The following is a 24138-nucleotide window of genomic DNA, read 5'->3' on the forward strand; positions in this document are numbered from 1 at the left end:
CCCCAAAGACGCAGAGTAAAATACATATAACACAAAATTCACTGCTCTAAAGTGTACATTGTGGGTGTAGTAGGATTTGTCTCCCCACACCTCACACCTGTGCTTAAGCTCTGACGTGATCATGGTGATGGTTGGTTTAGGGTGACGACTTGAGCTAAGGGGGGGTCTCTGGAGAGGTTTGAGTTTCCCAGTTCAAGTCCGGCTGCGGTTCTCTCTCTCTGCTGCTGGTTCTCCACGCGCTGTCCCCCATGCCTGTCACCACCAGCCTGGCACCACGTGCCACCAGCCCTCCGGCAGGTGCCCAATCCTGAAACCTCCAACTGGAAGCTGGAATAGACCATTTCTTTCCCAAAGAAACGCCTCCCAGGCATTTATAGTAATGCGAAGTGGATTAATACAGTGCCCAATTCAGGGGCGTCCAGCACACGCCCAAGGCTGTGCAGCCAGCGCCGCTGTGTCGCGCCCGTCCGTCGGGGCTGACAGGTCTGGGAGACGAAGGCGCCAGCCGCCTCTGTCGTCCTGGCTTGGGGACGGCTGCCTTCTGTGTCCTCACTGAGAGGGAGATCTGGTGTCCTGCTCGGTCCTATGAGGCCCAGGGCTCTTCTCAGGATCTCATGAACCCGAATCATCTCCAGGCCTCTGTCTGCAAACACGCTCCCACTGGGGATGCGGCGTCAACCTCCGGTTTCGGTGGGGGCGGGGGCGCACTGCCTGGCGCTGGCCTTGGGTGCAGTGAGCCGTCACTTCCCCCCTCCTCCCCCAGCCCTGCGCGGCCGGCACTCGGCTTCCTGTCTCTGGTCTGCCTGCTCTGTCGCAGGCATGGAGTCCCGCAGGGCGTGGCCGTGTGTGTCTGGCTTCTTTCCCTCGGCGCCTTTTCAAGGTTCACCCTGGCTGCAAGCTGGTTTTAAAGCCATTTTTACAGCTGTAGTCACCGAGGCCAGCGCTTGGGGACCTTGCCCTGCAGGGCTGTGGGTGGAGCCCCCTCCCGAAGGCAGGGTCCTAGGCCGTGCTGCGAGTGCATCTGTAGCACTCAGCAGGGCTGGGGGAGGGTGAGCAGGTGGAGACACTCCTGCAAATGGGGGCAAAGGGACTGCCACCTCACGGGCTTCCTGGGGTACCACAGCCTGCACAGGGCTGCGGGAACGACACCCGCGGGTGGGGCAGCACCTGAGGTGCCCCAGGCCCAGCTCTGAGTCGTGAGTGCCGATACTGCCATCTGCTGGCCAGAAAGAAGCCTGCCACAGAACAGTCCGGGAAGCCCTGGGGTTGAACCCCGCCTGCCTGCCGGGAGCTGTGCGAGGGCGGGGACTCTGCAGGCTGAGGGGGAGTGTGATGCGAGTACTGTGCAGGGATTCAGGGGTGGGCCCAGGGGCCAGGGTTGGTGACAATTTGCTTTGGGAAAAGGCAGATGACAAAGCAATACATGTGGTGCGTCTACGGGCACCTGCAGGTTAGAGCCCGGGAGGAAACCACCCCAGATGAGAGCAGGCTTCTCTCGCTGGGGGGCCGAAGGGGCTGTGCGGGGCTGGCCCGCGCCAGGCTCCGCGGGCAGTATCCGTGCACTGGCAAGGGGTGTGTGCAGGGCTGGCCTGTGCCAGGCTCCGCGGGCAGGATCCGTGCACTGGCAAGGGGTGTGTGCGGGGCTGGCCTGTGCCAGGCTCTGTGGGCAGGATCTGTGAGCTGGCACAGGGGTGTGTGTGGGGCTGGCCTGTGCCAGGCTCCGCGGGCAGGATCCGTGCACTGGCAAGGGGTGTGTGTGGGGCTGGCCTGTGCCAGGCTCTGTGGGCAGGATCTGTGAGCTGGCGCAGGGGGGTGTGGGGCTGGCCTGTGCCAGGCTCTGTGGGCAGGATCTGTGAGCTGGCACAGGGGTGTGTGCAGGGCTGGCACAGGCCAGGCTCTGTGGGCAGGATCTGTGAGCTGGTGCAGGGGGTGTGTGGGGCTGGCACAGGCCAGGCTCTGTGGGCAGATCTGTGAGCTGGTGAAGGGGGGTGTCTGGGCTCTCAGCAGCTGTGGTGGGTGGAAGGAAGCATTAGGGTCACTTCTGGAGGGTGGAATTGTATCCTTTCTGCTTAGTTGTGTTTCCGTATTCTCCTCTTGTCCGTGGGTTACTACTGAACATGCTTGACAGACATTAAGATCCAGGGCAAGGATGCTCCCAGCCCGCACGGCGGGAAGCTGATTCCCGACCCTCACGGAGCAGGCTAGTCTCTCCAGGCCCACCCACGGCCCTCCGGGTGAGCCCTGCTTTCTGTCCCGCCTGGCTCTCCTCTGGGACCGGCCCTGCCACTTCCTGGCTCTGTGTCCTGGGTTCCTGGCTCTGGGGTAAGTCCCCTCACAGCCGTTTTTCCCACGTGGAAGCGAGGGCCATCGTAGGGACTGCACCACAGGGTTGTCCTGCAGGCCAGCCTGCAGGTGTGCACCGAGCAGTGACCGCTGCACCGGGAGCTGTGGACACGTGTGCCTGTGCTGCTGCTGGCAGCAGGCGATCCCCCCGCCCCATGTCAGGGCCTCTGTACGTGAGTGCAGACCGGGTCAGGGTCTTCACACTGCCTGCCTCTGAGCCAGCTGGGACTCCGTAACGTGCAGACTCGCACCCCTCGCCCCTGCCCTGCCGTCGGCGCCTTCCAGCGTCTGCACGCTCGCAAGCCTTCCGGCTGCGCTAGTGCCGTGCTCGGCAGGCGCTGCAGGAGCCTGGGCCCAGGCCGGTCTCAGAGCCGCACAGCCCAGGATTCAAGTTCACCCCCGTCACAGCGCTGGACTCGGGCAGGGAGGGCGTCTGTCTCACGGCCTGCCTGTGGGGTCTCCTGCCTCTGGGACCAAGGGGTCTACGTCTACCCACCAGCCATGCACGCAAGCATGTACACACGGGCATGTGCACAGAAGCCCCTCACATGTGTAAACGCACACACACATGGGCATGCACACATGCATGAGAATGTGTACACAGCAACATGCAGGCACATAAGCATGCACGTATGCAGAATGTAAACACGTCAACACGGGCACACACGAGCACGTATGGACACGATCACACACATGCATGAGAACACACATGTATGCGCAGGCATGTGGACACGTGAGCACATCCACACAAGCATGTGGGCACATCCACACAAGCATGTGGACACACGAACATGTACGTGTGTGCATGTGTGTACATATGTGCACACGTGAGCATGCACACACATGTGCTCTTGCCCCTGCTGTGGACGGCCTGTGCCACGTGCTCAGCGGGAAGCCTAGGCCCGCCCTGGGCAGATGATGAGCCGTCCAGTACGCTCATGCACACCCAAGCCTTCTGCCCTCCTGTGTTTTCTCGACTTGGGGTGGGGTTGGGGCAGCGAGACACAGGAAACGGGAACCAAAGCTCTGCTTGACCGTCCTCCCCTGAAGCTTTGCCCACAAGGTCCAGCGCTCGTCCTCGCCAGCAGACATGCGCACGGACAGCTGCCTCGGCCCAGGTGAGCCTCGTCCTGTGGGAGCAACCACCACTCCCATGCCGGGGCGTGGGAAGGGACGGCTCACCGCCATTTCCTGGTGGGGGCAGGGCGACTCCGGGGTTCCAGTCTGGCTGAACAGGGTTTAGGGGAGGGTAGGGAAGGATCAGTCCAGGAGATTGAGTATCCTGACACGGAGCTGTCCCGAACCTTCACCCGATCGTGACTGGGCGCGTCGTGGGTGCCGGGCAAGGCTCTGGGCCCAGGGAACAGCAGAGAACGAGACGGAAAACTCCCCGAGCTGCCGGGGGGGGGGGGGGGGCAGGTAAGCACGGAGCGGGTGGGGCGGCACAGTAGAGACCAGAGGGCGGCCGTTGGAGCTGCCCGTGGGTAGGCGTGAGGGCAGAGCTGGGGGTCTCCCAGGTTGGTCTGATAAAGGGACTGGCAGGGATGGACAGCAACAGGGTGAGGGGGCTGAGGGGAGAGAGGGGGTATGCCCTCAGGGGCCACCCCAGGCATGCCCCTAACTCCACACTTGCTGGGCCAGCCTTAAACAAGGGCAGGAAGTGAGCCTGCCGCCACGGCAGAGCTGGGGGCTGGAGGCGCTGATGAGAGGGCTTGGGGTGCTGGCCAGGCAGGGAGCTCACGGCCACAGCAGTGCGCTGATCCATCTCCTCAAAGGCATTTCTCTCCCCTGCAGGGAAGAGCCAGACCCAGCGTGCCGGAGCGACCGGACTCGGTACCCAGCCTCGCGGGGCGAGTGCCCGTCCAGGCCACTTGACGATGGAGAAAACACAGGACCAAAAAGTAAGTTTCATTTATTCCAATTAAATTACGAGTTCCATATACAAATAGAATCTGTAAATATTTAAAAATACAAGATGCTACAAATTTCAAGCTTGGAAAATACAAAAATAGTATCTGTGTGGTACATCTCCATCTCCCTTGGCGCGGCCGACAAGGGCGTCCGGAGGCCGGCGCTGCCTCCCTCGTGGCCCCGCAGGCCCCGCCACAGCGCGCACCGCCTCCCGGCCGTGGGGGCGCGGCCATCACTGGTCCAGCTCGTTCTCGTTCTGCAGCGTCTTCATGGCCAGCCCCCAGAGCGTCATGCTGGAGAAGAACTGGCCCTCCGAGTTCCTGTAGGCCGTGGACGCCGCGCGCGCGCCCAGGGGGTCAGCGCAGTGACTGTCCAGAGCGGCCAGAGACGAGCGGATCATGGCCATGCCGTCGGCCTGCAGCGGCTCGCCGCCCGCCGTGCCGTCCGCGTCCGCGTAGGCGTAGGCCTGCGGCGGCGCCAGCTTGCCCAACTTCTCGGGCTCCAGGCCCGCCTTCTCGGGCTCCGAGACGCCGGGAGGCGGCGCCAGCGGGCGGAGCTTGCAGTAGGCGCCCGCGGCCGGGCTGTCAAACGGCGAGCTTTCTGCCGGCTGGCCCGGGAGCTTCACGGACACGGGCATCAGCGTGACCGCCACGTCCTGGGAGTAGGAGTCCGAGCCCCGAGACCTGTCCAGGTCCGAGGCCTCCGCGGCCGCGCCCAGCTCGTCCAGCGCGCACGGGCTGCCCGCGTCCGCCCTGCAGTGCATCTTCTTGTGCCGCCGCAGCACGGCCGAGCGCGTGAAGCACTTGCTGCAGATCTCGCACGTGTACGGCTTCTCCCCGGTGTGCGTGCGCACGTGCCGGCGGAGGTCCCCGGAGCCCCCGAAACACTTCCCTGCGGAGAGGAGGAGGGCCGTGTTAGTGCGCCCCCCACAGCTGCTCCCGAAGGGATTCGAGGAGTGAGGCCGCCTGGCCGGGTGTGCGGGACCAAGGTGAGGGGTCAGCGTCAGCGTCAGCATGGGAGGCAGCACTCAGAGGCCCTATCATCTGCACAGGGGCACAGGGGCCGCCAACGTGGAGGGTGAGGCTCCTCTGGTACAGAACGACTTTGAACTTCACGCCTGGTTCCCTCATAGTGTGTGGTTTTCTTTTGCTCTTAATATGTGAAAGGCAGAGAGATAGCCGGCGCCGTGGCTCACTAGGCTAATCCTCCACCTTGCGGCGCCGGCACACCGGGTTCTAGTCCTGGTTGGGGCACCGGATTCTGTCCCGGTTGCCCCTCTTCCAGGCCAGCTCTCTGCTATGGCCAGGGAGTGCAGTGGAGGATGGCCCAGGTGCTTGGGCCCTGCACCCCATGGGAGACCAGGAAAAGCACCTGGCTCCTGCCATCGGATCAGCACGGTGCGCCGGCTGCAGCGGCGGCCATTGGAGGGTGAACCAACGGCAAAGGAAGACCTTTCTCTCTCTGTCTCTCTCTCTCACTGTCCACTCTGTCAAAAAAAAAAAAAAAAAGAAAGGCAGAGAGACAGAGGGAGCTGTTCCGTCCACTGTTTCATTCCCGAATGCCCACAGCAGCTGGGCCGGGCTCTCAATCCTGGTCACCCGTGAGGGTGGCAGAGACCCGGGTACTGGCGCCAGGACGGGAACCCAGAGGCTGAGCTGACGCAGGTGGCCCCAGTGCCGGCCTCACCCCGGCACCGCGCACTCATCCGGGACACATGTTTCTCAGGCACTTTGACGATCCTTAGTCTGTTGAGACTTCTCCCCTATTACATATTTGTGTTTGAACTCCTGGCTCTCTAGTCCTAGTCAAGCAATAGTTGGGTTATTTAAAAAAGGGAAAACTCACACAAGATGCGCACAGAAAGCAGCCACAAAGACCCACGGCCCAGGAGGCCCCTCCCGGGAGATGTCCAACAGCCAATCAGATAGGAGGTGGCCTGGGGGTGGGGAGTGGGGAGCAACTGCCCCTGGGTGGAGAAATGTTCCAAAATCAGACTGCAGTGCTAAACAAGGCTCTGGTGAACCACTGGTCGGGGCATGTTCTCTCAAAGCCGTCGAAGACTGCACCTGTCACACACACAGCCCAGCTCCCCCAAAGCTGATGGCGCTGGGATCAGACACCCTGGAGTGGGGAGGGGAGGAGGAGCCCGGCACCGGCTAGCGGGGAGGGGGGGAGGAGCCCGGCACCGGCTAGCGGGGAGGGGAGGAGGCGCCCGGCACCGGCTAGCGGGGAGGGGGGGAGGAGCCCGGCACCGGCCAGCGGGGAGGGGGGGAGGAGCCTGGCATGGGCTAGCGGGGAGGGGAGGAGAAGCCCGGCACCGGCTAGCGGGGAGGGGAGGAGGAGCCCGTCACCGGCTAGCGGGGAGGGGAGGAGGAGCCCGTCACCGGCTAGCGGGGAGGGGAGGAGGCGCTCGGCACCGGCTAGCGGGGAGGGGAGGAGGAGCCCGTCACCGGCTAGCGGGGAGGGGAGAAGGCACGGCTGAGCTGATCACCTGGGACGGACGACTGCGTGACCAGAGGTGGGTTCCTGATGTGAAGTGACGACATTTCACGTTCTGAGCTGTCAAGAATGGTCAGGACTGCCCTGGAGCCTGCTGTGCCCCGTGCTGGGAGACCAAGTGGCCTTCTGGGTGCAGCCCGGAAGTCCTGCCCCACCGCGAGCGGGGCCTGACCACGGGCCCCCCAGGGGGACTCTGCTCTCACCCTGTTCTCTAAAATGCCCGCTGCTCACTTCATGCACCAGGCCCCTGTGAGGAGCAGGTGCACGTGGGTGGAGCCCACGTCCTCGCTGTGCGCTCACACCCTGGCACCAGGCTGCCGCCTTTGCTCCGTCAGGACTCGACTCCACCGACGCTCACGGGCAGCAGTAAGCGCCCAGAGCAGGGATGCTGGCTTTGACAGCCGGGTGCTCCTCCTGCGCTGGGGGCTGGGGGAGGCACAGTGACCCACAGCCCCCACCCCACTCCACCCTGCTTTCCCTAGCTGCACCTGTGCTCGCCACTGTCACATCCACAGCCCCAGCACAGGTGCTGGCGGCCGGGAGCCTCACAGCGAACATCTCCACCGGAAGCAGGAGCCAACAAGATCCCACACCCGACTCCGCCTGCGGCGCCGGCATCCCCTGTGGGCGCCGGGTTCAGTCCTGGCCGCCCCACAGCGAACGTCTCCACAGAAGCAGGAGCCAACAAGATCCCACACCAGACTCCGCCTGCGGCGCCGGCATCCCCTGTGGGCGCCGGTTCAGTCCTGGCTGCCCCGCTTCTGCCCCAGCTCCCTGCGGACGGCCGGGGAAAGCAGCAGAGGACGGCCCAAGCGCCTGGGTCCCTGCACTCTGCCTCCTGGCTTGGGACTGGCCCAGCTCCGGCCGTGGTGGCCATCTGGGGAGTGACGCAGCAGATGGAAGACCTCTCTCTCTGCCTCTCAAACAAATCAGTGTTAGAGAGAGACAGGGACTCACCGCAGGCAGTGCAGCTGTAGGGCCGCTCGCCCGTGTGCCGCACCCTGTGCTTGACCAGCTTCCTCTGCATGTTGAACGACTTCCCACACTCATCGCAGGTGAACACTTTGTCCGCCGTGTGTGTCTTCTTGTGCTCCTTCAAGTTGCTGAAGTTGCTGAATCCTGGAGAGACAACAGGCGTCAGTGGGAGGACAGCGCACAACCGGTGAGCAAGCTTCGAGGGAAGGAGGCTCTGGGCTCGGCTGTACCTCGACCACAGATGTCACACAGGTGTGGCTTTTCTCCTGAGTGGATGATGATGTGACGCTGGACGTCGCCAGAGGCTGCGAACCTGAAACGCAATTTACACCCGGTTAGGAGGCCGCCTCCAGCGCCGCGGCCGCTGGAACCGCAGGTCACCGGGCGAGGGACACCTGCATCAGAGGCAGCCGGGGTGCCCTCGACAGGGGCATGCAAAATCCACTTTGCTGTGCTCGCTCATCTGCCCACCTGGCCTTCCTCGGCTTCCTAGAGCACAAGACCAGATCCTACATGGTGTAGCGTCACCACCTCGTCGGCTGTCGAGAGAAAGAGTGTCACCGGTCCAGAACAAGGTGAGGTTCCTGGGGCCAGCGGGACAGCCCAGGGAGGATGCCCAGAGACCCCCGAGTGCTTCCCTGCTCTCGGCGGGCGCAGGCCAAGAGCAAGCAGGGGGTGCAGAACCTCAGGCACCAGGTAGATAGTCGAAAGGTTTGATCAAGAACACCCTTGTCCCTGCCACCCTCGAGACCCTGGGGGAGCGGCGCCTTCTCCCCTCTGCCTACTACGCCCAATCCTCAGGCTGTGAGACACCGGGAACTAAACGAAGAAAGGACACGAGGGCTCGCTGAGCAGCGGGCGAGGTCGGGTGATGCGCGAGGTGTCGCGTAAACCTCACCTCGCTCCCTGGTCTCCCCAGCACCGCCAAGCAGGCATGTTCAACCCTGCTTCCCGGAAGGAGAAACCAAGGCCGGAATCAGTCATGAGCCCGGCTTAGGCAGTAACCGCGGCTCTTTCCTGTGCTGTGTTCTGGGGAGGACGAACAGCCGAGCCGTGTCTCCCGGTGCTGCCGCCGCAGCACGCGGGCAGACTGAATTAGGGACCGAATCGCCCCCATGCCCGCGTCTTCCTCTGGGCCTCTCCAGCGTGAATTCATCAGGGGCCCAGAGTTCGCTGTGAGTTTTTATGTTCCCATCACAGCACTTCACATATAGCGGGTGTCCAATAAATGTTGAATGAACGTCTGAATACAAACACTACGTAACCAGGCTAGCTTGTTGGTTTAGCACAACCATTAGAGGGTGCAGTGTGTGGACCCCAGATACACAACCCAAGCGATAGGATGAGGGTCAAGGTTGCCGGCCAGGAGGGGCCAAGGCCCACACTTACACCACACTGCACAGAGGGATCGACGCCTCATTCCACCAGGGACCAACTGTTGCCAGCCCCCCGCAGGGTTTGGCTGAGCCTTCCTTGAGGCTGGACTGCTCCTGGAGTCACCCGGGCGGCAAGTCCCACCCGCTACGAGACGGCCACCCCGGGGGGCTCTCATCTGTGTTCAGTTTTGGGATAAATGAACATCTTAGTCTGAAATCAGTTTGCTTCATGTAAAATCCCATTTTCCCCGACTCCTGTCCTAGATTTGCGTTGGGAACTCACTCTTGTCATTGTAATTCTCATGCATGTCACGGGTCTGAGAGTACCCACCGTGGCAGGAGAGGCCCACGCGTGGGCTCCCATCAGAGCTCCCACCACAGGCAGCCCCTGACCTGCGCAAGTTCGAGCCCAGCACTGACCTCTTCCCACAGATCTCGCAGATGTACGGCTTTTCACCGGAATGCCGACGCAAGTGGGTCTGCAAGTTACCTGCCTGCGAAAGGAGAGGGAGAAACAACCATCACCAAAGTTTAGTTTCTTAAAGCCATGTTAGCTCAGAAGGACAAGTGACACGCTCGGCCAGGCTCCCAGCCTGCTTCCAAAGGAAGACCAGGTGGGCACAGCTGAGCAGCCGCAGGACAGCCACATCAGGGCCCTGGGACCCCACGCGAGCCCCTGCTGCAGCCTGCTTGGCACACTCCCTGCTGAGCAGGGCCTGGCTGCCCGTGGAGGCCATGCCGGCGCTCGCCAGCCTGCACCTTGACCAGGCCCCTCCACAGGCAGCAGCACCCGCTCCGGCTCGTTTCAGAACTGTGTCTGTGTGTTTACAGCCAAGGGGAGAACCTTCCACGAGGACCCCCTGGCCGCGCAGTGGCTGTGTCTGGCCCACCATGTCACCTGGGTGCGTGGTGCCCACGTGGGGCAGCACAGCTCACCCAGCTGCAGGCCTCCCCAGTTCCGGGCTCCCGAAAGCAGCAAGGCTCTGCAGAGAGTAACATCGAAATGGAGGCGTCGAACAGACTTCCAGGACGGCGGCACTGAATTACCTGACGTACACCGAGGTGGAAACCGCAGAGGCCTCAGACACTAGAAAAACCCTCGGTGATGCTTCCGGTCAGGACTGGGAAACAGCCCCCAGCGCCGCAGTCTGACGCCTGAGCCTCTCGCCCTTCTCCCTCCGCTGGATCCTGTGACAGGCCACGAGCGCCGCGCCCCGGGGAGCAAGGGGAGTGCACGGCCCACAAGGAAGCCCCAAAACGAGCACGAGCCACATGCGGTGAGCAGGCCTGGCGTTCCCACTCGCCCCCGTGTTTCACGTAAACGGCAGAGGCCGATGGCACCTGTGAGTGGGAACTCACAAGTATCAAAACCGTGTCTGTGGCCTGCATGACACGGGGACCGACGCTGTCTGCCAGGCTCTGGCAAGCTGAGTTGGACGCCACACTTAAGATCAGGTACCCATGGCTTAGGAAAAACCCAGATTTATCTTCAAAACCAGAGAAAAGAACCTGGCGAGATTTGGGGACGTGTCTGTAACAGAATGACCGTAAACAGCAAAGCCAGACACGACAGCAGCGTGCGCCTGCTGGACTCTTAGGCCTTCACCCCGCGACCAGACCCCACAGCTAAGTGGCGACAAACACATTCAGACAGAGCAGGATAGTGTGACCTGCTGGCTGCGCCGGCCAGGAGCGCTGGCGTATGTGGGTCTACACTCTTCTCTGGCTGTGCCAGGCCCCAGGAATAAACCAGCGTGTGTGCGCAGTGCAGCGACAAGGGGCCCTCTGCCGCTCTGGCACCAGCCACGAGGGTTACGCCGATGGTCTCCTACAGGTGTTAAAGCAGTGGCTCCCTAGTGGCAAGAAAGCTCGCTGGTTACAGGGCGGTCTACACCGCGCCCTGTGCCCAGCTGTGCGGTCAGTGAGTTACACATTACGGTTGAAGTGGATTCCGAGCAACGCGGCCTTTTTCCTTTTTAAGAAAGGCATAACATACTCGCTTCCCAAACATAATATAGTGGTCTTCCACGTAATGTTACACCAGCGATACCAAGCTGGGGAATGTTTCTTCACCTGGCCCCATTGTTCGGATAAATACTGTAAGATTCTATAAACAAGTGGAGTGGCTCAGGAAAAATCCCATCAGATTAGGCAGCACACCAGGCTGCAGATTATGTGAGCTTTAGCCAGCATTCTGACTTCCGGGGAATCCCTGAGCCACTCCAGTACCCTCAGGCCCTGCGTGCACGACGCTCCATCAGGTGGTAATGGTGCAGTGAGTGCTCTTCACGGGCGCACCCTGCATCTCCCTGAGTGGCTGCAAACAGCACTTGGCTCAGTCCCCCCATGTGTTACAAAGTAACAGTATTCACATTTCACTGCCAGGTCATAAAATTGGGATTAACTGCACGAATTCAGGTTTGTCTGAGGGTTCCAAGGCTTGTGCTGTTAAACATATGCTGAAGATGTCAGCAGGAATGACTTTTGATTCTAAGTCATTAACGACTCCTTAAGATGGAGCTGTTAGTTTTTTAATTTGACAGGCAGAGTTAGAGAGAGAGAGAGAGAGAAAGGTCTTCCTTCTGTTGGTTCACCCCCCAAATGGCCGCTACGGCCGGCACTGTGCAGATCTGAAGCCAGGAGCTTCCTCCCGGTCTCCTGTGCAGGTACAGGGGCCCAAGCACCTGGGCCATCCTCCACTGCCTTCCCAGGACACAGCAGAGAGCTGGATTGGAAGAGGAGCAACCGGGACTAGAACCTGGCACCCACATGGGATGCCGGCACCGCAGGTGGAGGATTAACCTAGTGAGCCATGGCACCGGCCCCGTTAGAATTTTTACCAGAACTCTGCTGCAGAACACAGCGACCTAGGAGCCGAGGAGCTGTTGTAAACGCCCTCTGGTAGGGCAGGACTTAGACGGAAGAACCCCGCCCATTCCCGATCACAAGCACTCTTTCCATGGGGGACAGAGGGAGGGAGAGAGCGTTTACATAAAAATGTCAAGAATCATAAAACTAGTGGCTGGCGTCATGACACAGCTGGTAAAGCCGCTGCATGCAATGCCAGCACCCCATATGGGTGCTAGCTGTGTCCCCACTGCTCCACTTCCCATCCAGCTCCCTGCTAATGGCCTGGGAAAAGCTGCAGAAGACGGCGTGGGTGCTTGGGGCCCTGCCACCCATGTGGGAGACCTGGATGAAGCTCCTGACTTTGGCCTAGCTTGGCGCTGGCTGTTGTGGCCATCTGGGGAGTGAACCAGCAGATGGAAAATATTTCTCTTCCTCTCTCCCTCCCTTTCAAATAAATAAATCTTCAAAAAATCATAATACTAGAGACTGTAGGGATCGCAGATCTTAAAAAGTCAGCTAGTTTAGGAGTTTCAAGAATGGAATTTCACAGAGTAGTAAAATGTAAAACAAAAACAAACCTGGGACCAGTCGAGAGGGAACCTAAATGAAGAACATTCTTTCACAACACGCAACAGGAGAAGTGGGGAGTGTCCCTTAGAGCTGAACACGGAGTCACCTGGGAAAAGCTCACTGCACCCTTAGTTTTACACCTGCACCACGGACACCGCCGCCTCAGTGCACACCAGCGCCCAGGACGCCCGTGCCGAAGCTGCTGGCTGCAGGCAGCTCCACCCGGCTCCGGTGTGGAGGCCTCTGCCCCTCCGGACTGGGGCTCTTGCCACTCAAACCCTCTCAACCCGGCTTCCTGTCCACCGCCCGTGTTTCTACTTCTGTCTCCTCAGAGGCACAAAGCTGCCCCGCTGCTCTCCTCAAGGTGCCGAGCACGCCAAGTGTGCTTTCTCCGGTTCCCAGCCAGGCTGTGCTGTGTGTCGCACAGGGGAGCCCGCGTCCTACTCTGAAGCACCACGACTCTCACTCCGCAGACGCAGACGCAGGCGCAGCGGCCAGGCTGTCGGGAGTCTGCACGCCAGGCGAGGGCGGGACGTACCTGGGGAAGAAAGTCACGCTGCGGCTGTGTGTGCTGAGTGGCGCCAGGGCGGCGGTGTCCGCGCCGGACACGCACACTCTCCTGTGGCTGCTCTGTAAACAACACAGTACGACAGCTGTTTACACTGCACTGCCGTGGAAGTCGGCATTACAGGTAACCCAGACGGCCTACGCTCTACAGGAGGACGTGCGCAGCACTGACCTGAGAGACCCGAGCTTCCTGGGGGTTCCATGGACACTAGCAGGTGATGGTGTATTCTGCTGTCCCAATCGAAGATGGCAGCAGCTTTCTAAAGCTGATGTACCGGGGCTGGCGCGGTGGCACAGCAGGTAAAGCCGCCGCCTGCGGTGCCGGGATCCCACATGGGCGCCACTTCAGGTCCCGGCTGCTCCACTTCCCATCCAGCTCTCTGCTATGGCCTGGGAAAGCAGCAAGGACAGCCCAGGCCCTTGGGTCCCTACCCGCTTGGGAGACCCAGAAGAAGCTCCTGGCTCCAGATCGATGCAGCTCCAGCCATTGCGGCCAATTGGGGATTGAACCAGTGGATGGAGGACCTCTCTCTTGCCTCTGTGTCTAACTCTGCCTTTCAAATAAATAAATTTTTTTTAAATAGCTGATGTACCATATTGCTTGCTGACTTATCATTAAGGCTGAGGTTGACTTTTTAGACAGACTAGCCCTGTGAAATACTAAACCCTCAGTAAGCAGGACGGGGAACATTTTCTAACTTCTGGCAAACGATATGGGAGTTCCGCGTTCCAGAGCCCCGGCTTAGGTGAAGGGCGTGTGGGTGGGCACTGTTTACTGAGCTGCACCAGGCGCAAACACTGGGGACTCTGGGTGGATCCCGGGCCTACGTGTCTGTGGGGCTCCCCCACCCAAACAGCACTTTCCAGGGAGATGTGGCTGCACCCGCCCTCTGGCCACGCTGCTCCTGTGCGCGTCACTGGACCAGATCCTTCGTGTGCCGGCTCCTCCCCCCGGGCCAGCACCACTCCCGTCCCCTCTGCAGGATGCTGCACACAACAGCGTGACAACCCTTACATTCATAAAAAACCAGGTAAAATACACACACGGACACAGGAGAGAGAAGGGTACTTCACTATGAGGCATAGGAGCCAAGGGGCTATGGGCAGTCAAGGCCTAAAGCAGCGGTCTCAAGCCTGGTTGTATGGCAAAAATTCCTGGATTAAAAAAATGCCAACAGCTGAGCCTCGCCCCAACCCAGAGCCAGAATCCCTGAGGGTGGGCAGCCGGCCCCCGAGGCGGATGGGGGCAGACAGCAGGGGTGCTTGACAGTCAGTTTTAGTTTGGTCTGCACGGGGTGGCACGGAGGCGTTCCGAGTGGCAGAACGACAGAACATCACACCATTAGCACAATTTAACTGTGAAGCCTGCAAGCCCACGTTCTCATCCAGTCTCCCTCAGCTCCACCAAGGGCTGTCCCTTACTTATCAGACAAAGGAGGCTGCGAGACGCTGTGACTGGCCAGGGCCTGTGCTTTCTCCACTATAGAAAGCTGCCAGGGGACCGGCACTGAGGCGTAGCGGGTAAAGCCGCTGCCTGCAGTGCCAGCATCCCATGTGGACACGGGTTCAAGTCCCAGGTGCCCCACTTTCAATCCAGCTCTCTGTTGTGGCCTAGGAAAGCAGTGGAGGATAGCCCAAGTCCTTGGGCCCCTGCACCCACGTTGGAGACCTGGAAGAAGCTCTTGGCTCCTGCCTTTGCATCAGCACAGCTCTGGCCGTTGCAGCCAACTGGGGAGTGAACCAGCGGGTGGAAGACCTCTCTCCCTCTCTGCCTCTCCTTCTCTATGTAACACTTTCAAATAAAATAAACAATTCTTTAAAAAAGAAAAATAAAGCTGTTACGAGGACCCTGGAGGAAGGGGCGGGCCCCAGGGAGGCTGGGGACAGCAGGTGGTGGTGGCCACAGCGCTCACCTACGTCACTAACTCAGCCCTGCCCACACCCCCACTGGGGGCAAGCATCTTATCTTCCTCATTTCACAGGTCAGGAAACAGAAGCCGCAAAGGGTCAGGAAGCTTGCTCGAGGCCACAGAGCAGAGGCCCGGACTGTCTGGCTCCAGGGGCCAGACTCTGATGCCCCGCCAGGCCTGTGGGACACAGCAAGGGCCTGAAAGGTCACCTGAGGTGACCCGGGCGGCTGGGACGACGAGTGCTCAGCTCAGGTCGGCAAACCCTTCCTGAACGCTTCCTGGGTGCGCGGCCTCCCCCTGACCCACAGGGCAAGGAAGACAGGACATTCCCATAAGCTAGAGGAAGCAGCAAAAGCAGGCAGTAAAAATCGTTTGCTCTTTTTTCTGACACCCCTAGGAAGAGGAGGAGCTGCACTGGGCGAGCCTGGTGCCACGTGCAGCCCCCAAGAATGCCACGCTCACCGTGGGCCACTGGGAACTGTGCCGACGGGGACAGGTCAGGACAGGTCCAGGACCCTGAGCCTCCTTGGTGGGGAAAGCAGAGAGGGTCCTGTGAGGATACACACACACACACACACACACACAGAGGGTTCTGTGCACACACACAGAGGGTCCTGTGCACATGCACACACACAGAGGATCCTGTGTGCACACACACACACACACACACACACAGAGTGCTATTTTCCCCGCAATGAACCAGAAATTTGTCCTCCTGGAAATCCCCTCTCGTGATTCAGTGTGAAGCCTGTCGGTCACAGGTATCAGCGCACGCCTCTCCCCAGGACGACAGCACGGCTTATTTATAATACACACACACACTGGGTTTCAGGTTCCCAATTATGAACAGTAAATAAAGAGTATTCCCACCTGAGAGAAATGCTTCCCACAAATGTTACATTCAAAAGGTTTCTCACCTAAAACAGAACAAACAAGAAACAAGTTGTAAAATCACGACCAGCACGTGCAGTTACGTCGGCTCCCGCCGCATTCTTTACCCTAAAGGCAGGGGGAGTCTCTGCTTCCGCACACCATCTGCTGCCGGGAGCTACGGGTGGGATCCACGAGGAGTCCACCCCTGGGCTGAACGGCTGTGCAGTTATGCAGCCTCAGCTGCGGGACACGGTCTCTGCCTTCAGCGGGAGTCAAAGGTGAGCCTGCCTCTGCCTGACACAGCAGGGCTCGCTCACGCGGAGGTTGCCTCCCTCTGTGGCCGTCCGGCTTGCTTTAAGCTTGCTCCCAGAGAAGATTCCCTCAGGGAGAGGGGGTTTCTCTGCTGACCTGCAGGCACCTCCAACGTCAGGCCGGGCAGCCGCATTCCAGCAGAGGAGACAGTGGAGGATGGCACCTCTCGGCCACCAAGAATGACCGCTGTCTGAACCCGGCTTACAGGCACCCGGTTAGGGGCTGGCACTTTGGCACAGTGGCTTAAGCCACAGCGTGCAGATATCCCATATGGGCACTGGTTCAAGCCCTGGCTGCTCTACTTCCAATCCAGCTCCCTGTTAATGCACTCGGGGAAAGCAGTAGAAAAAGGCCCAAGTCCCTGGGTCCCTGCACCCACGGGAGACCTGGAAGAAGCTCCTGGCTTCTGGCTTCAGCCTGGACCACCCCTGGTCGCTGCAGCCATTTGGGGAGTAAACCAGCAGATGGAAGATCTAATTCTCTCTCTCTCCTTTACTCTGCCTTTCCAGTAAATAGAGGAATCTTTTGTTTTTAAACAGACAGAGATCTGTTCAATAAAAGCACACTTTGTGGGACTAATCTACACAACCTATTAAACAGCTTGAACACCAAGACCTCGCCCTTTTCCCCACTCCCCTCAAAACTAATGGCTCCCTCAAGCCCTCTTTCTGAACCTGCAACCCCGCTTTCCCGCTACTGAACTTCTCTGAAGGAGCCAGCTAACGAGCTCTCCGCTCCTGCCACGGTGTTTCTATTTTTGTCCTGCAAATGTCTGATGGCTTCCTTGACCTTGAATAATTATAATCACATTAATTCTGTATTTGGAGATTCCATTTACATCTGAAATTGTCGGGATAACAGTGACAAATAAATTAAATCCCCCATAAGAGATTTATATAACAGTGTGAAAAAAATAGAGGTCACTGGTCCTAAGACTTGTAGGTAACCAAGGCCGTGGTCCTGCTCTGGTGGGCCTCGGGCCCCTTTGCTGACAGCGGGCCCTGCCTAGAACGTCCGTCCACGTGGGCCGCATCTAGGGACCCAGACCCTGTCTGACATGAAGACCGAGTGGCTTTTCCAACATTTCCCTGGCTGCCAGGGCGCCATCACCACCTGCCACACACACTACACTCAGAGGGTGGGAAGGGCGAGCGACAACTCCAGCTATTTTTGAACATTGTCATGGCCTCACACACTCCAAAAAGGGCTCCCAGAATTTAAAATAATAATAATAATAATAATAATAATAATAATTTTTATGTCCTTTAAACAGGTGGGCTTCTCAAATAAAAATGAACCTTGATCGCCAGGCTGTAGGAGAGAAAAGCAAGCAGAATGAGCTAACAGTCTGCAATACTGTCTTCCTATGGAGCAATTCTGTAGGAACACAGTTTATAAAGGGCTTTCACGGAGGTCGCTGAGATCTCCCAGCACAACAAGGCAGGAAACACCCAGCACACGGACGGCAGAGGGCCACACGGAACATGCATGAGAGCAGTTAACTGGGAGCATCGCGTCACACGTGACTTCCCAGTTTATAAGGCAACTGTTGTTAACGTGTAACGTGTTGTCCAAGTCATCATGCTGAATTATAGGAATGAAAGCAAAATGCATGTATTGCACAACATAACGTCCATGTGTACGGCCTTAAAAAAAACCTCCAAGGGTAGGAGGTACAGATTGAGACAATGAAACTTTGAAAACTCGGTGTTTAAAATCTAAGAAACTCATTTGAAAATATCAAATGATTAAGTGATCCTTAAAAGTTTACTTCCTGCCTCCCAAATCATGATTTCTAAAATCAGGTATTTATTACTTCTAAGAGAATTTTAGGATTACTCCAACTAAATTCTTGTGGAATGAATTAAGCTACACTTTGCCTTCAAAAAATAAGCCTAATAAGTCTAGTGAAACTAAATAAGATTTATCTGCCTTAGAATTTAAATAATACACGAGGCTTCCTTGGAAGCAGAGAACTTATCATATACAACCAGGAATTCAAGTTTAAAATACACCATCTTTCTACGGGGAAACTGATTTGCAGCACTTGGAAGCATCACCGGGAACACAGAGTCAAAGGCAGCTGAAGCTCGCGCGTTGGCTCAGGACACGAGACTCCAGCGCGCAGTGGCGGGACTCCTTACAGACAAGGGCAGGCAGTGCTGCCGGCAGGGCATCGCTGCGTCGCTCTCCCGCAGGGCCGGGGCTCTGTACCTGTATGCGACCGTCTGTGCAGCTCCAGGTTGCTGGGGTGTTTAAACGGCTTCCCGCACAACTCGCACGCGTACTGCCTCTGGGCCTGCGGGGCCTGAGCCTGCTCGTCCGGCGCCCCCGGGGCCTCGGGCACCTCCACGTCACTCTCCGGGGGCACCAGGTCCTCCCTCTCCTGTTCGTGGGGACTCTGGCTGCGGGCCTTCTCCCCGGCGTTCTCGCAGGGGGCTTCCACCCCCTGGGCTAACGCGTCGCCCGCCGCCGCGGGGGCAGAGGCCTGCTCTGGCAGCTTCTGGGACCTCAGGAAGTTCAGCTTCTTGAGATGAACGGCCTTCTTCAGCCTCATCTGTCTGGTGGGCTGCTGGCAGCCGGCGTCCGGCTCGGGGTCGGGGGCAGAGCTGCTCAGAGGCTGGGCCAGGAAGTTGGAAGGCAGGTGCTCCGGGGACTCCAGCAGACACGCGGCGGGGCCCACGGCGCAGGGCTGGTTCTCCACGGCGGCGGCGAGGGCTGCGTGCGAGCTGAACGCGAAGGGCTGCTCCACGACGCGCTCGTGGCTCGGGCAGGCGGCCTGCTTGCAGTGCTTGCTGTAAAGGTTCCTGAGCTTGTAGTAGCAGCTCGGCTGCCGGAAAGCCAGGTCAGCGCAGCCGCCGTCCAGCGTGTCCGGGGCTTGCTTGGCGCCGTCAGCTGCGGCCTGAGGAAGGCTCCCGGTCGGCGGCACCTGAGACTGCGGCTCATCCAGAACCTTGGCGGGCGGTGCGTCCGCCGCACACTCCTGCAGTAAGTGAGGAGGGTAGCTGTCACTCAGGACACAGGGCCCGTCCGCGGTCAGCGCCCCCTGCAGGGAGAACACGCCGTTACACGGCAGGCCCGCGGGCTGGTCCACTGCGGTGGACTTTAAGAAGGTGTGACACAGCGTCAGGACGTTCTGCACTTGCAGGCACTGCGCGGTGTCCAGCATGACGTGGATGTTGTCCTGATTCAGATCCAGGTGGGACGTGTACATGAAGTCCAGGATCTGCCCTATGCCGCTCACGTTTTTAACGTCCAGGTGAAACACGTCATTCTTCTGGCTGGAAGAGTTCTGAAAGAGGCTCCTGGTAACAGAAAGATACCTGTTTACAGGGTCAACACGCACGCGGGCCGCTAACCCAACACACCACCCTCCCACGCAGGCGCACCGCAAACACACATCTGAGTCCTTCGAACAGTTCACAAACATCCGATTAACAACTCAGGTGAATTACGTGTCGTGGGTTCCCAACTTCACAACAGACCTCCAAGTGCAGGTCTGGAGTAGACTCACTGCGTGGACGGCTGAGGGGTGGGCACTCGGCCTGCTGGTTAGGACTCCAGCTGGGACGCCTGCATCCCATATGGAAGCCGTCAGCTCCAGGCCCCACCCTCCTGCTAACGTGCACCCTGCTGGTCTGGTCCCTGCTATCCATGGCGGGGGTGGGGTGGGGGGACCTGGAATGAGTCCCCAGCTCCTGGCGTTGGCTCTGGCCTGGCCTTCGCCATTGCTGCCATCTGGGGACTGAACCAGCAAATGGGAGTTCTCTAGATCTTTCTTTGCTTCTCAAATAAATTTAAAATTTACAGATTAGGAAGATTACACCCAGTAACATGGCTGGTAAATCACACATCAAGAAGTTCCCAATATGATGTAAATATTTTTCCACATGAATTACATACTCATACAATACAGAAAACTAAAGGGTATACACTTTTCAATATTCCATGCTTACTCTGACCAATTATATATTTCAAGCCATAAAACATATAGACCAATGTTTCCATATCTAAGTGCCTTTAAAACTTCTAAAGACAAAAACTGCCATAGCCAGCCAACCCTCAGTACACACACACTGCAAGCAGTCATGTATTTGGCTGCCGGGTTTTCGGCAGGCCAATGGTCCACAAACCAACAGAGGAAACACTCCTATGAATTCATGAAGAAAAAAAGGCACCATAAAGCCAGGCACTTTACCACGACACAAGTCAAGTTCACAGGTGAAGGACTTGGTACTGGATATAAATAACCGGGGCTGGGTCAATTAGCCCCCAAGCTTGTGAAATACAGCCACCTGTGTCCCCCACACAGCCGCACCTTCTGTGATGGACACTCCTGACAACCAATGGGTTACAGTCTTAAAACCTTACTATCTGGGAGACAGGAGAACAGGGGGCCATTCTGTGCAGGAACGAGGACTGCCCTGCGTCCATGAGCTGACTTCCACAGTACGTGACACGGTGCACAAAGTGACCGAGACTTCGTTCAGGACTCAAGACTGTCAGGGAGACAGTAAATTATGTTGCACACGAGAGGCTTTCAAGAAGTTCATGGGGATCCATGTTAGGAAAAGACTATGGATTTCACATTTCTGCACCAAAAAAACTTATACCTCAATTCCATTTTCCCATGAACCTTTTGAAGTACCTGTGAATAATGTTTATTTGAGTAGTAAAATGGTATACATTCTGAGAACAAAGTACTTGGGTGGGAGGAAAGAGGTTTTAGTTTTAAGGAGAATTAAATCTGCCAACCAGAAAATTAACTTATGTAGAATACTAACTCCAGCGATATTAAATGTTGCTTTGTTTGTTTGTTTGTTTGTTTGTTTGACAGGCAGAGTGGAGAGTGACAGTGAGAGTGAGAGAGAGAGAGAGAGAGAGAGAGAGAGAGAGAGAGAAAGGTCTTCCTTTTGCTGTTGGTTCACCCTCCAATGGCTGCCGCGGCCGGTGCGCTGCAGCTGGCACATTGCGCTGATCCGAAGGCAGGAGCCAGGTGCTTCTCCTGGTCTCCCATGGGGTGCAGGGCCCAAGCACTTGGGCCATCCTCCACTGCACTCCCTGGGCACAGCAGAGAGCTGGCCTGGAAGAGGGGCAACCAGGACAGAATCCGGCGCCCCGACCGGGACTAGAACCCGGTGTGCCGGAGCCGCTAGGTGGAGGATTAGCCTACTGAGCCGCGGCGCCGGCCTACTGTTGGTTTTTATTCAGTATTTGCACATAAATATTTCATGTAAGAAAAAAGGTGTATGAGGAGAACCAAGCTGAGATCCAACTAAGGTTTCTTAAAATATTCCAACAAGGAATAAAGTATTTTAATAACATTTTTTAAAAAGTTTGAGTGAGCCAGCAGATGGAAGATCTCTGTCTCTCCCTTTCTGGCACTTTGCCTTTCAAAGAATAAATAAAAATACACCTCAAAAAACTGAAACAGAAAATTATGTATAGGATGTCTGTCCCACTGTGATTTATCATGGAAAAATTCTTTTTTTTAACAAATATTTATTTATTTTATTTGAAAGGCAGAGTGACAGAGATGCAGAGATAGAAAAACACAGATCTTCCATCTGCTGGTTCACTCCACTAATGGCTGCAGAGTGGGAGCCAGGAGCTTCATCTGGGTCTCTCATGTGGGTGCAGGGATCCAAACAATTGGGCCATCCTCCGCTGCTTTCCTAGGCCATTAGCAGGGAGCAGGATATGAAGAGGTGCAGCCAGGATTTGAACTGGCACCCATATGGCATGTGGGCACTGCAGGAGGCACCTAACCTGCTGCACCAACACTGGCCCCAATCACAGAAAAATTCTTACCAGAAATTCAGTTCCTCAATCATTTTATCCTGAAAGGAAGTGAAATACATACATGTATGTGGAGAAGACTGAAACTAATGATTTAAATGACAAATTGTCAAAATACTTGCATCACCCCAAATGCATTTTACTTCCAGGTGAGTCTAAACACAAGAGCCATAAAATCATCTAAAATAAAAACTAACTTCTAAAATAATTAAGGACTACCGTTACGAAGGAAAAAGACAAAGCCCAGTCTGTTACAGAAGAGAAGGGCAGGACAGCCAGGGAGAGAGCCCACTGTGGGCAGAGCCCTCCCCCCCCACGTACCGGAAGTAGTGGCTGAAGGCGGCCAGCACGTTCTTGTGGGCCTTGAAGCACACGCCTCTCACCACCAGCATGCAGTCGCACAGCAGGCCCTGGATGCGCTGCTCATGCAGCTGCTGCAGGAGGTGGCAGCTGTGGGTGGCGACAGGGTCCATGCCAAACCCGCGAGACCTGCGGCAGAGAAGTGGTGACAGCGGTTCCTCACGACGTCGCTGCAAGCCGACCGGCGCCGAGCCCCACCCGCCCTGTGCTCCCCAACACACACCCCTGAGAAACTCCATTCGTGGGGCACCGAGGCCGGGGCTGTGGAGCAGGGCCATCCGCGCGTGAATGTGGCTGCCGCTGGCCACGTGCGGCCTTGAGTATCTGACATGTGGCTGAGGATCGGAAATTTCAGCTTATATTTAAATATATCTGACAGCACAGATCTAGAATATAATCTTGTTAATACCATATGTTTCTCTCATGTGTTAAGAAAATGACAAATTTCAAAAACAAACTAAAACACATAGAGTAACACGTGTAAGGCAAAAACAAAAAAAAAGCCAAGTGGTTAGGATTCACCGTGCTTTCATGGAACACCTGTACAGAACCGGAAGCTGGGAAAAATTAGGAGTCGCCAAAAATAACGGACAGCAGCAGCCAATGAAAAGGGTGGTATCACAGCAGGGCACCCACCTCTGTGCCTCCGTGGCTGCGGGACGGGACGTACGGGAAGGGGCTGAGCAGGTACCTGGTGGCTAGTGAGGGGTCTGGGATGATACCCTAGACAGGCAGGTCACCCTGAGCCTCACAGAGCTGTTTTTGTGTTTGTATGTATGTTATCTGAAAGGGGGAGGGGAGGGGAGGGGAGGGGAAGGGAGGGGAGGGGAGGGGGAGGGGAGGGGGAGGGGGGGAGAGAACCGCCCATCTGCTGGGTCATTCCCCGAATGCCGCACAGCTAGGACTGGAGCAGGCTGAAGTCGGGGGCCAGGAGCTCGGTCCAGCAGTGGCTTGAGTCATCACCACTGGCTGTCAGGGCGTGCACTAGCAGGCAGCTGGGATGGACATCAGGGCAAGGACTGGTGCTAAGGCACGCAGGCACGGGACATGGGCAAACGCTGCCCCCCGCTGGCGCCAGCTGACACGGGAGGCCACTACGAGGACACGGAGTTCCATCCTGCAACACGGACTCACCGACTGACCACAGTGTGACGGGCTTCAGGGCCGCGGGAGTGAGCATGCCGGCTGAATTCCAGTGAGAGCAACACACACTCACAAGTACGCAGCCACAAGTCACGGCTAGACAGTGAGACACAGTGAGACAGACACAGGCCGGCGCCAGGAGCTCAGTCCAGCAGGGCATGACTTACAGAGGAGACGTGACAGCGAGGGAAGGTAGTGGGTGTGGGACGAGACTCCGGAGGTTAGAATGGCAGGCTGGACACTGAACTCCGCCCCGCCACCCTCCGCCTGCTCTGCGGTCCTTCTCGGTGAGCAGGTGCAGCAGAACCCGCTGGAATCTGGCTGGCGTGGCCCTCCTTCACCCCACCTTCAGCCCCCTCTCCCCACACACACCGGCCACAGCGGAACTCCCGGGCTCCCCAAACGCACCACATCCCTGGCTCATTAGTGAGGACCTGGGCAACGCCCTCTCCCTGCGGTGCCCGTCCTACCTCACAGGTTGCTGCGGCAACAGGGTAAACAGCTGGAATGGTATCTGGCACGTCTAAGTGCTCCGCAGGTGTCCTGAGAATTCCCTGGGAGCTCAGGAGTGCCGACTCCTGGCACCGGGCAGAGCTCTGTCCTGTGGTCCGGAGTGGGGCCAGGGCATCAGCACAAGCTTCCGGCTGCTC

The 24138-nt window shown here is 57.8% G+C and overlaps 1 protein-coding gene and 1 long non-coding RNA gene across 12 annotated transcripts in view; one reads left to right on the forward strand and one right to left on the reverse strand.

Annotated features, from left to right (window-relative positions):
* Nucleotides 1-2492: 2492 nt before the first annotated feature.
* On the forward strand, nucleotides 2493-14986 carry LOC138848768 (uncharacterized). Its single transcript, XR_011386830.1, has 3 exons — nucleotides 2493-3461; nucleotides 4138-4244; nucleotides 14707-14986. It is a non-coding gene; the product is annotated as an uncharacterized lncRNA (long non-coding RNA).
* ZBTB49 (zinc finger and BTB domain containing 49) overlaps nucleotides 4238-24138 on the reverse strand; it is a 28067-nt gene continuing 8166 nt past the window's right edge. The window contains exons 2-9 of one of the 11 annotated variants that reach the window (XM_070069571.1): nucleotides 22307-22474; nucleotides 18401-19509; nucleotides 13063-13154; nucleotides 9525-9598; nucleotides 7959-8041; nucleotides 7711-7872; nucleotides 6746-6780; nucleotides 4238-5145 (exon numbers count right to left, since the gene is read on the reverse strand). In XM_070069571.1, the coding sequence (XP_069925672.1) occupies nucleotides 4891-5145; nucleotides 6746-6780; nucleotides 7711-7872; nucleotides 7959-8041; nucleotides 9525-9598; nucleotides 13063-13154; nucleotides 18401-19509; nucleotides 22307-22458 (1962 nt within the window). In that variant the 5' untranslated portion in view covers nucleotides 22459-22474 and the 3' untranslated portion in view covers nucleotides 4238-4890. The other 10 variants (XM_070069570.1, XM_070069569.1, XM_070069572.1 and 7 more) reach the window with 10 other exon arrangements.

Source organism: Oryctolagus cuniculus, chromosome 2 (assembly GCF_964237555.1).
Source record: "Oryctolagus cuniculus chromosome 2, mOryCun1.1, whole genome shotgun sequence".
Taxonomy (NCBI): Eukaryota; Metazoa; Chordata; class Mammalia; order Lagomorpha; family Leporidae; genus Oryctolagus; species Oryctolagus cuniculus.